General features: G+C 39.8%; 1 protein-coding gene across 1 annotated transcript in view; it reads right to left on the reverse strand.

The window, feature by feature from the left end:
* Nucleotides 1-784: 784 nt before the first annotated feature.
* Nucleotides 785-12416, reverse strand: part of LOC111224597 (receptor-type tyrosine-protein phosphatase beta-like) — a 32528-nt gene continuing 20896 nt past the window's right edge. Inside the window, exons 25-40 of the mRNA XM_022749147.1 lie at nt 11149-11298; nt 10704-10843; nt 10366-10502; nt 10127-10233; nt 9808-9913; nt 8516-8596; nt 7409-7426; nt 7221-7302; nt 6859-6949; nt 4820-4896; nt 4593-4727; nt 4213-4335; nt 3955-4118; nt 3728-3863; nt 3400-3520; nt 785-2776 (exon numbers count right to left, since the gene is read on the reverse strand). Coding sequence (XP_022604868.1) covers nt 2754-2776; nt 3400-3520; nt 3728-3863; nt 3955-4118; nt 4213-4335; nt 4593-4727; nt 4820-4896; nt 6859-6949; nt 7221-7302; nt 7409-7426; nt 8516-8596; nt 9808-9913; nt 10127-10233; nt 10366-10502; nt 10704-10843; nt 11149-11298 — 1691 coding nt within the window. The 3' untranslated portion in view covers nt 785-2753. The remainder of the gene's footprint in view (nt 2777-3399; nt 3521-3727; nt 3864-3954; nt 4119-4212; nt 4336-4592; nt 4728-4819; nt 4897-6858; nt 6950-7220; nt 7303-7408; nt 7427-8515; nt 8597-9807; nt 9914-10126; nt 10234-10365; nt 10503-10703; nt 10844-11148; nt 11299-12416) is intronic.

Raw genomic sequence — 12416 nt, forward strand, 5'->3', positions numbered from 1 at the left:
AACACGTTGAAAACCGTAACTGTCACTGAGGAGCTTGTTTCCCACGACTGTAGTCTACATGTTGGCTTCTCTTTGAGCTCAGCGTCAGGACTGGTCGTCAGAGGATTTCTAACTTTGCCTCTGTATAAATCTCTGCCAGGACAGTGCGGGGAGGATGAGCTGGATGTTCGGTCCTGTGGGGAATGGGGCTCCGCTCCGCCCCTCTGACAGGGGCTCCGAGCTTCTCTTTCAAGCCCCTGATAGCTGCTGTATCTGGGTTACCCAGTTCTGCTCCGGCCTCAGTGTGCCCTAAATCAATATGGAAATCAGAAGTTAGAAATGAGATCCACAGATGTGGACTAGAAAAGTAAAGAGAGTGGTGTCTTGCTGTCTGTTTGTGAGTTATGTAAAAATATAAACAGCTCTGTAGAGCTGAAAAAATGTATTAGTCAGTTGCCAGAAATAAATCAAATTATCATTTAAGTAAATTTTCTACCAGAAATGTAGAATTTAATGACATGATATAAAAAATGTGATGTAATAGTATAAAATGTTAATGAGAACTTGAAAAAAGTAATGCAAGTTATATGTTTTTTTAGGTTATGTTAAAGTTATAAATGTTAGTGTAAATGAATAAATTTTTTTAAACAGTTATAAGAATTTTAATTAGTTCTATGAAGTTGTATAAAAGGTAAATATAAAAGCTAATGAAAATTGTAGAAAAGAATATCTAATGTAACATTTGTAAGAGTAAAGTGTAATAAAACTACTGACAATGTTTAAAATGACACACAAAACACAAAAATGTAGTTTGGCAGCTATTTTTTTTAATGATCTTTATATTCCAGTTTACAGAGATCTGACAGCAAGTCATAAAAACTGCTTTATACATTCACTCAGGGCTGGGTGATATCACTTCAATCAATATCATAATATAACAGATATATGTAAAATCATACATTAAAATAATCAAAATGGTTTTATGTATCACATCAAAACCTTTAATAACTAATTTAATTAGGATTTTCAGTTCAATTTGCCTGGAATCATTAATTTGGACATTAGATTTTTGTAATATTATAATTCTACTACTAATATTAATAATAACAATGTTTCCACTGAAAGAAAACCAATATTGAATTATTGCCCAGCCCTGTATTTTCAGAAATTCAAAACCAATGATCATTATGTCCTTTAGAAATAAATCAATAAAAACATCTCGTTTGAGCAGAAATCATTAAAAACCTAAAAGAGGGATAAATGTTTGATACTGTTTGAATTTCAAATGTGAACTTTCAATTCTTTTCAAATATATATTTAAAAAAAAATCACATTTCTCAGATATTTTCTCAGCAAAGCAAATATTTTTATCCAATTTTACAACTGTACTCGTCAATTATTGATGCATTTTAAAAACAGAGTTCCCGCATTATATTCAGACTTCCAGTTTAATTTTCCGTGTTAACTTTAGACAATCTGTGAACGACTTTATGAAAGTGTGACTAGTGTGGTGAACGGTTCAAACTTTTCTTCCTTTGATTAAAAGCAGTAGTTACTGTAAGTCTGAACAAAGCAGGTTATAATTGGTTGAAATATCTAAATATTACCCAGCATTAAAATTGTCAACATACAGTATGTATTCATTATCATATAAAAAAAAGAGTATTACATCAATATTTACATACAGCAATATGTGTAACGTTTTAAATAAACAGCTTATATGGATGAGTGAGTGACAACATACAGTCATAATAAAGGGTATAAAAAATAGATGGCTCTTTCCTTCCCTGTGATCAGTTTGTATTGAGGACAGCTGCGGAGCTATCACTGCTAACGTCAGATTTGTTGTTAATAACCACTTTAACGCCAACGACCTGAGATTAACCTGTGTTTCCTTTTTAACTGGGGATGGGTTCTGATAGCCGGGTTCTGTTTGGGATCCGGTTCCAAGTTGGTAAAATGCCCCGGTGTGTTAAACACAGCGGACAACCACTTCCTGATTTAATCCTTCGTTCACATTCGAATGTCCACGGTTTAGGTTTTATAACTGTAGTTTCTATTAATGTCAGTGTGATGCTTGTCTGGTAATTAACGTGATTAGAGAAAACTAGATTCTAAATATCAAGTTCTATCTTTATTTATTTATTTATTTATTTATTATCAATAGATTCAGATTGAATAAAATGCTACTGAACCCCACCCCCACCTTCAACACTTTAGAAAACCCATTGACCACATTTATTATCATGATTCTAATAAGTTTTTAGGCGAGTAAAATCCGTCTCCATCATTATTTGTTTTAATTTTGTTGAAAAGTCACCAACAGGTCAAACAAAGGACAAAACCAACTGTAGAGTAGTAGCCAATGAACAAGCTTCCCTGTAATCCCAGTAAACATGTAACGCTCCTTACTGGAGTCACCAGTTTTTCAAAGCTTCAATTGATTTGCTGCAGTTCTGTCGGTGTTTAACTCCCATAAACTCTTCACACTGATGCTCTGACAGAGGTCAGGAGGTTGATGTAAAAGAAGTGATACACAGTTAAAAATTGACTTTAAGAACTGGAGAGAAAAATCAGTTTCACTGGTAAAATACTGACAGCATCACATCATATCATCTGTGTTTCCTTTTACTTTACACATGGCTGATTTTTCCCTGCTTCGTCCGGTGTGTAGTTCACGTTCTCTGTTAACGCAACATCATTTCAATAACGTCAGAGTGAGTCAACGGAGAAAAGTTTCCTCTCTCTCCATCAGATGGACGTCATCGTCTTGTCTAACGTCCGGTGTACATGAAATCTGAGGAGAGACAAAAACACAGGAGTTTTAAATTATGCTGCGGACACATTTAGTTTGTTGGCTGTGTCGTCTTTTCAAGTGGAAATGTGACAATCAGCCAATCGATCCTAATTCATTGACAAATATTCTCTGGTTTCAGCTTATTAACAAAAGATTTGCTGCTTCTTTACTTTACAATTGTATGAAAAAGTTTGGGCAACATTTGTTTTCCAATCCTTAATGTTCATGAACTAAAAAGTTAAAATACATTAATATTTAAAGTCATTTTTTTAAATGTCCCGTTTGCTAAAGGAGTCGCATTTATGTCTTTTCACTTCACGGCAAACACAGACTTTTACGTACAACTGTAACAGTAACGATTGGAATAAATAATATTTTCCTCAGCTCCAGATATAAATATATACTTAATCTGTTCAGATACAAGATACTTGGCTGACTATTAAATCTCAATATATTTGTTTGGTTCCAAGTGAAATGTGTTTTACATCGACAACTATGGAGGAGCAAAAGCATCGAACATCTGATGAGATTCACCTTTATCTTATTCTTTGATCAGGCAGATTAAAATCACAATCTGGTTTGTTATAAGAAAAGGTTTTGACATGTAGATCTCAGTTTCTCACCTCGGCAGTACTCAGGGTTGAAGTTTTCGTAGATGGGGTAAAGAGGGTTCTCCTGTTCACTGCGATGCTTTCTGGCCCTCAGGACGTCCCGTACACACTGGTGCAGGAAGGCATACTGGCACTGTAACACACACACACACACACACACACACACACACACACACACAGTCACTGTTAGTCCAGTATTTACTGGTCTTTCAGCTGTGGTTGAATCCACTGTTTACTGGGGTTGATGGGTCCGGACCGGTCCAGTTGTTCGCTGTGGTGTGACGCAGAACGTATATCAGATATCTGAGATCTGCTCAGCGACACTTTGGGGGACACGTACCTCGGTCTGGACCATGTGCTGGCGGTGCAGGCGGAGGTCGAACACGCAGCCGTACAGGTCGATGGTTCCTTTAGAGTCCAGCTGCTGCAGAACCCGATCCAAGGCGATGAAGGTGCCTGTTCGTCCAACACCAGCACTGAACACACAGAGACGTCCAACAATAAGAAATCTTGTCTCAAACAGAAACAAATATATGATGTTGGGTTTGTTCCCGCACTGTGACCGACCTGCAGTGCACCACGGTGGCTCCAGTACTCGGTGAGCGGTCCACGTAGTCCCGGACCGTCCGGACGAACTGGATCAGGGACTGGGTGCTCTCTGGGACTCCGTGGTCGGGCCACACGGTGTAGTGGAAGTGACGCAGCACCCGAGGGTAACTGCGGCTGCTCTCCTGACAGCACACACACAATGTAATGATTATTAATTATCACATATAAATGAAAACTAATAATAACAAAGCGGAGCAGGAGGCGGAGAGCAGGTACCGAGGTGATCTTGAACTCTCTGATGGTCCACTCCGGCAGGACGGACTCTGACAGCATCTGAATGACCAGGTCTCCGTAGTACAGAGGTTCTCTGTCTGCGGGCCAGTACTGATCACACTTCACCTGAAACGCACCAGTTACATCTTTAAATACTCTTGTGCTGCAGTCAGAGGTCAGAGGTCAGAGGTTATTGAAATCATTCAGGCTCATCCTCTGGAGACCACGACTATCCGCAGACAACCTGAAGTAAATCTGGACTCGAGCTGCTGAGAGATTTCACTCCAGACAAAGTTTCGGACGCTCGTCACCGTCTTTAGGTTCCTCCACCAACAAGAGAATAAAAATAAAAAGAATCAAAACTGAAACTATGAATGACTCACCCGTCCTTTCTCCGTACACTGCGTCACCATGACAACGTTGTAGACGCCGTGCTCCCACACCATCCGCCAGAAATCATCCTTGGTGCCGGGCAGCGGTCCCTGGGTGGCGATGTACTCCCTGCGGTAGTTATTCCCCTGCGCACACACACACACACACACACACACACGGTTTAGTACAGTGTGTTTAAGTGTGTATGTCTTCTACATGTGTAGATGTGTGTACGTACAGGTATGTAGCTGGCGTTGATGTAGTCGGAGCAGGGATCATCCTCCAGGTACGACAGCTTCACTCTGGTAGAATCATCTGTAAAATGAGAAGAGAAATTTATCACAACACAATCTGTCGGTGTTTGAAGTTAAAGAGCTGAAATTACGTTTGATAACCTGTACATTTTTTGCGTATTTAAGTTTTTTTCTAAAGCTCCTCCAGTGTAAAGGTCTGTGTCCATGTGTAGTGTGATTATAGATCAGCTCTAGCTTCTATATTAATACTGTGAAAGTATCAAAGCCTCAGTCCACAGAGAAATGCACACAGCCTGTATTCAGAAACTGAGCCTTAAAACCAGCCGTCAGGACTTCTGGAACTTTGTGATGTCACAACAAAGCAGTCACCAAGCCCCGCCCACCTGGACCCACCATCCAAACCTTGCAGGATTTGGTTTCTCTGAGTGTTTTTACCTGAAATCTGCTTTATTTTTATTGGATCACTCAGAAAACAGTCAGCCAATCAGAAGAGAGGCTCAGAGCCTCCTCTCTTCTGATTGGCTCACCGACCTGTTGTCACTAGAGCTCCAGAGAGAAGCCTGAGAGAGGAGATGTAAAACTACACTGAGATGGTTTTTATATCTTCTGATGGATCAACACTTCAAATAAAACACAGAAGAAGAAGAAGATATTGTAAATAATAATGTAATAAAACATGACAACACTAAAACCCAAAGATCTTCAGTTTACACTGATATAAAACAGAAAAGCAGCAATTCACATTAAAAAAATACATTAAAGTAAATAAAAAACTGGCGCCACCATGTTTGACCTTTGTGCTTCATAAATGACTGAAGCAATTAATCAACCAGTTGTTTTAGCTCCATAATGAACCTTGATTAGTTGAAGCGTCACAGTAAACATGTAGGTAAACCACCGCAGTTAATAATAACACAAGGACGACTTCTTCATTCAACAGCTGCACGGAGGCTTTTATTGTTGTAAGTGAGAATATCTGGCAATGTTTGTAAATGTGAAGAGGTTCAGCTGTGACTCACAGACGTGGGAGAAACAATTCATTTTACTATGTGTGTGTGTGTGTGTGTGTGTGTGTGTGTGTGTGTGTGTGTGTGTGTCCCTCTGACAGTTAATTATAGAGCCTCTGTGGTAAATGTATCACCTCCACCACCTTTTTTAAAGGTGACACTGAAACACAACTCTAACAATAATACACACAAACACTGATTAACCAACAACAACCAACATTTTTCACGGCAACAAACTGAATATTGTTGGATTTTGGATTGTTGATCAATCAAAATTGAATTATACTTATTACACATTTCTATAAACCTTTGCTGTTATGTATTTCTTTTTATATTTTTTGCAATTTTTGTTTAATATTTTTTGACAAAAAAACGGATTAATCAGAAAAAAATCAGATGAATCGATAATGAGAATAATGTTGCATCATTTTATATGTTTAATATGTAAAGATCTGCATCTGCAAAGTAACAACTCACTGCACCAGATTAATGTAGGAGATTAAAAACGCAGCCTTATCATTCAGTAACTTAAAGTAGAAGAGTCTCACCCTGCTCTCAGTTATGTGGAGAGAACTGCTTTTGATTTATTTATTAAGTAAATAAATAAAAACAATGATTTACAGCACAAACGTAGAAAAAGAGAAAATAAAAGAGTTTGAGAGAAGAGAAAGTGAAAGTGCAAAAAAAGATATTTATGGATATAATAAATATGATTTATATTTATTCATGTTTTCATCCCCTCGAGCCTCGACCCTGATTCTGCTACATCACTGTCGCCATGGGAACAGGTCCTGCCTTGTTAATTAAAGGTCTTAATCTCATCATCATATTGATTATCATATTGGGTTTTTTTGTTTTCTGTCACTGACTCGACAGCAGCAGGTTTTCCTCCAAAACCTTTATCATAAAATTTGTTTTTCTTTTTCCTGTGTTTTATTTGTTGCTGCAGCCATTTAATCCACACACACACACACACACACACACACACACACACAGACTTGTGCATTAGTTCTTACATGGCAGGATGTTGTTGTAACGGTTCTTTCCTCGGTTTTCTGGCACCCGGGCGACGTCCATGGTCTGGTTCCGACCCACATCCTTCAGATCCTGAACAAAAACGAGAGGATTCGTTCACAAGCTTCGTTATCTTCACGTAAATAAGGAACCAATTTTTTATATTAAGCAACTTTAAAAGAAGTTGCTTCAGATTCGAACCAGCACAGCGTCCAGGGGGATTTAAGACTTCTTAATATGCTCCCTGAGATATTCATATATGTCTTATTTCCCAGAATTCATATTAGATCATACGTTTTCTTGACTTGCAAAATGTGTGATGCTGATGTGAAATAACAGAATAATGTTAAACTGCGTGTTTTACCTCGAACTCCTCAGACAGCAGGTAGTTGGAGTCGGCCTGCAGCTTGTTCAGGTGAGACTCAAAGTGACAGGCTTTGATGGGACTGGACAGACAGGTGGATATCAGTCATGAAACAGACACATTTCAAGCTAATATTATTATTATTATCATTATTATTATTTATCTAAGCAGACTGAAGAGACTCTTACCTGGTGACCCGACGATTGCTGCAACAGGAAGAAACAGACAGTTAGTTATTACATCATCATTACTGTGAGTTAAAATAGTTAATTATTAGAGCCAGTTATTACAGTCCACTCTTCATATGATTGTTAATATTGATGAGGTTAATTATTAATGGTAATAACAGGTATAATAAAAGGGGGGGGGGGGGGGGGGGGAATGACAGCCCGCANGGGGGGGGGAATGTCAAAATAAAAAAATACCACTTTACTAACTAAATATATTAATCCCTTTATTATTATTGATTACCTGATTATTACTGTGTAATAACTGAAATGTAAAAGTTCAACAAAGAGTCATATTGTAATAATTAAAAATATATTTTTTCTCTCTATACTCAGTAACTTCATGTTTCAATCTGATCAAACGTGACATATTATACTTTTTTTCTTTTTTAATGGTCACTGTTACTAGATGTCTGAGAAAAAAAAAAATCAAAATATTCTTTATCTGTAAAATTTGTTTTATGAAGAAGTTCAACCCAGACGTGACGACGGGAACAATGAGACGGAAAAAAGAAAATTAAAAGCCATATTTCAGCTGAGAGAAGCTGCTGGGATCATTCATGGGAGAGTGACGATTTATATCGTGTCATTTTCTCCAGTCGTTTGGAAATGAAAACTGACTCAGTGTTTTCTGTTTCCTTGCACATTTTATTGTCAATAATTAATATTGTTTCTGTAACAGGAAATAACAGAGGAGCTTATTTTAGTTTAATGTTGTAACGACAAACTGTAACCTATTACAGACATTTCCACTTTAACTGTCTGTTAATGAGCTGTGTATACAAATATCTGCAGAGAGCACACACACACACACACACACACACACACACACTCTGAGTCATTAACAGCAGCTGTGGACTGTGGAGGTGAGTGATGAAGTCATCTGAGAGAGTGAGCACTTTACTGGAAACTAATACCTCACACACTCACATATTGGATGTAGGAGGTATTGGAAACTAATCTCTCACACACTGAAGGGAAATAATTATAGATCAAACAAGCACACAGACACACACACACACAGACACACAGACACACACACACACACACACACTCTCTCTCTCTTACCTCCTTACGCCCATATATATGCCTGAAGCTGGAACCTCTTTCCACATACTCATCCTCACCAACGGGTTCTCCTGCACAGCCCTGCACAAACACACACACACACACACACACACACACACACACACACAGCTGCACGTTAACACATTTACCTCATCACTTTTCCTCACATTTCATAAGTTCACAGCTGGTTTTTTTTAATGGAGGTCAACAGCTGTTTCCCAGTTCAGGGTCTCGTCCTTCGGAGGTTGCGTTTAAAGACCGACTGCGTCACAGCGGAGCGACTGGACCGCTCCATATTGAAGTCTCCTTTGAATGCATCCTTTGTTTCCAGGGCAACAACAGGTGGATCCTTCATGGCCCAACCTATCCTAAGATTCATAGCGTGCCGGTAATGAAAGCAAACAACACCAACAGAGAGTCTGAGGATTACACTGTTAAATGTAAGACTACATGCTCATTACTACAAGCTCCGTCCAGACCATCACACCTGAAGTGCAAAGATACCTGAGCAATCACGTACACTGGGCCGGTGTAAACAGCAAGTAGATTGTCTACTCTCCAGTTGATTAGTTGCAAAAAAGTCTCGAGGAAAATGTGACTGAACAGCAGCTGCTAGCAAAGACAGCGAGGTCAGTAACACTTGTATTTCGTAGTCGAGGCAGATGAGAGCCAATCAGAAGAGGCCGCGGGTGTGATGTCATCGTTTCCAAAAGTCTCTGTTTTTGCACGTCCAGACGACAAAGAAACCCCAGAGTTTTCAAAATAAAACGGGTCCAGCAGAGTTTCTAAAAGTCTCTTTTTTTCGATGCTCAAACCTCAAAACGAGTAACGTGGGCGGAGCCTAAGAGTTTCAGCTCAGTTCAACGGTACAACTGTTAAAAACAAGGGTCATAAAACTTCAAATCTTTGTGAAACAAAGTNCAATCAGAAGAGGCCGCGGGTGTGATGTCATCGTTTCCAAAAGTCTCCGTTTTTGCACGTCCAGACGACAAAGAAACCCCAGAGTTTTCAAAATAAAACGGGTCCAGCAGAGTTTCTAAAAGTCTTTTTTTCGATGCTCAAAACTCAAAACGAGTAACGTGGGCGGAGCCTAAGTGTTTCAGCTCAGTTCAGTGCATTTTGTCAAGGTTGCTAGGCAACAGGAGCCGAGCTATGCGATGCAACGGTAAAGGCGGGAACAGCTGGTGACTCCTCCGCGGTTACTAAGAGACACGCCTTCATAGGCCGAGCCCATCGTACTCACATGTACACAGAGTCAAAATAAATGTGTGTGTGTGTTTCTGTGTACTCACACTTTGCGAAGCCGCTGTCTGTAAACCAGCAGAGAGACGACGGCCACCATCATACCGATCAGAAACATCCCAGCGCTCAAACCCTCCACGACGCCACCTAGAGGCTCTGACACAGAACAACACACACGTCACAATCCTTGTTGCCTTTAAATGTCTCCTCGTTTCCTTCGCTCCTCATTTCCTTCACTCTTGTCTTAGGTGGGAGGGACTAATGAAGATGTGTGTCGTCTGATAAAGAAGGATGGTGTGTTAAAGTAAGTGTGTGTGTGTGTGTGTGTGTGTGTGTGTGTGTGTGTGTGTGTGTGTGTGTGGCACTCACCTGCATGTGTCCTGAGCGGTGCGGACAGGAAGGTGTCGGAGAAGAGCGGCTGAGGAAACTCACTGTGGTTCACGTCAAACAGTCTGGTGAAGGCTCGAACACTGAGCCTGAACACACACACACACACACACACACACACACACACACACACACACACACACACACACACACACACACACACACAGTCATTATAACTGAAGGGTGTTATATCAGCAGGATGTGTGTGTTTGTTTTCGTACCTGTACGATGTTTTGGCTCTCAGTGGTCCGTCACAGAAGTCGCCGTAGCTGTCGCTCAGATAGAGGTCGTCGTCATGGTAATGATCACAGGTGCCGCCCAGTCGGTCCCCTCCTGCCCCCAGGTTCACCTCCACCACCTGATCAATTATTGATCGATCAATTTGACTCATACAATAAATACAGACACGTAGAAACCATACTGTTTCTTTCCCTCAGTCTTTGCTTCATATTTTACTTTTCTTCTCTTTCCTTTTTACTAAAAGATTTAGCATTAGCATTAGCATTAGCATTAGCTTTAGCACATTAGCTGTTGGAGCAGTAACTGTTGCAGTGTTTACCTGTCCAGCAGAGGCCTCTGTGTCCTGCGGGCAGCGGCTGGGGAAGTACGCCGTCTGATAGGCTCTGACGGAGGAGTTGCTGATGTAGTCGCGGTAGGAGGGCAGAGGGTGGCGCTGCTCCGGCTGCAGGAGCTCATTGGCTGTTAGGAGAGGAGCGGGAACGATGAAGATATTTATAGACTCAGAGTACGACCTCCTGGAGCACGATGGAGGAGACTGAATCTGTTCATTGTGGGTTTATATATGATGTGTGGACATGCAGTGTAAAGATAAGTGCGAGTGTTTTCATTAGCAGTTCCTTGTTTATCTAAAAAATGCCAGAAATTGTGGAAAATGCTCGTCACCATATTTCTCAAGTGTCTAAACCCCAAAATATTCAACTGAAACCAGAGATCTTGTGCCATTCTCTGTGAATTCACGTTATTCAAAACGTTGGCGTTCGTACCGTCGGACTCGGCCACGATCACAGCGAAGTATCGCACGGCTCCGTTGGCGTCGCTGAACCAGGAGCAGTTGAAGCGAAACAAGATGGAGGACGACGTCACCTTCGATGACCTCTCGCTGACACGTACGCTGGCGGGCGGGACCGGAGGACCTGGGAGGAAACATTGGTTACACCGTCAATCAAATAAATACATAAACAGAAATATGGAGAAATGGAAGTCAACATGTCAACAACATTTTTTTATTTCAATAAATGTTTATTTATCCAAATTTCAAATGTTTGTCTTTTTGGTTAATTGTTAATAAGTCTTTAAAAAAAAAAAAACATACAGAAGCCCCTCCCACCCAAAAAAAAAGCTAAAAATAATCATAGTTGGTCAAAGTTTAATAAATAATAATAATAATATTAATAATAATAATACATTATAATTAAAAACCTCTGAATTTAATAAATCTGTCAACTTTTTTATTCTTAAATTATTCTACAAATCATAATGAATGAATATTTTACTTTATTATAAATACTAAATATTTTATTACTTTTTCATAGTTTTTGCTTTTTTTCTTAATATCACGACAGAAATGTATGAATATATAAATCATAAATCATTTCTTGGGCTCCGAACAAATACTAACAACTAACTAACTGATCCTGCTCTTTCATCTCCGTCGCTCATAAAAATAAAAACATTCTTGGGGATTTTCCAGAGTCACCCTTTGTTTTTTTTGTCTTTGTCTTTTCCTGTTTCCAGTCCAGTTGTGTCAGGATGATTTATAATGCGACGCAGGCGGAGAGAGGGAGGAGGAGGAGAGATGGATGTGAACTGAGAGGAACAAAGAGAAGATAGAAGAAGGTTGAAAAAGAGACGTGAGGAGAAAAGTTTTCAGACGCCATGTTTTGGGTCACACTGACTTTTTGAAAAAGGCCAAAGACGATAAATAAGCAGGTGACATTTCAAGATGAAGAGACACTGAATGTCTCGTTTTGTCGTTGGGAAAAGTTTTCCTGTAGAGAGCTGAAGTGAAACCAGAACTTCCAGGTTCTGTTCCAGAAGAAAGACAATCTCGAATAACTGAAGATCCAGATGTGGATCAGAGTCTTTGTCAACTCGCTTCATATGTTTCAATAAAGATGGAAAATGATCTAATGTTGTTTATTCAATATTTATGGGCTTTAGCCATTTCCCATCAGCCCCGGGTGTTCGCAGACTAAACGTCACAACTGGATAAAAGAGGAGAGTTCATGTCGAGCGTCTGTGGTGAGTTCAC

The sequence above is a fragment of the Seriola dumerili genome, unplaced genomic scaffold (assembly GCF_002260705.1).
Source record: "Seriola dumerili isolate Sdu_G_001 unplaced genomic scaffold, Sdu_1.0 BDQW01000138.1, whole genome shotgun sequence".
In the NCBI taxonomy this organism is placed as follows: domain Eukaryota; kingdom Metazoa; phylum Chordata; class Actinopteri; order Carangiformes; family Carangidae; genus Seriola; species Seriola dumerili.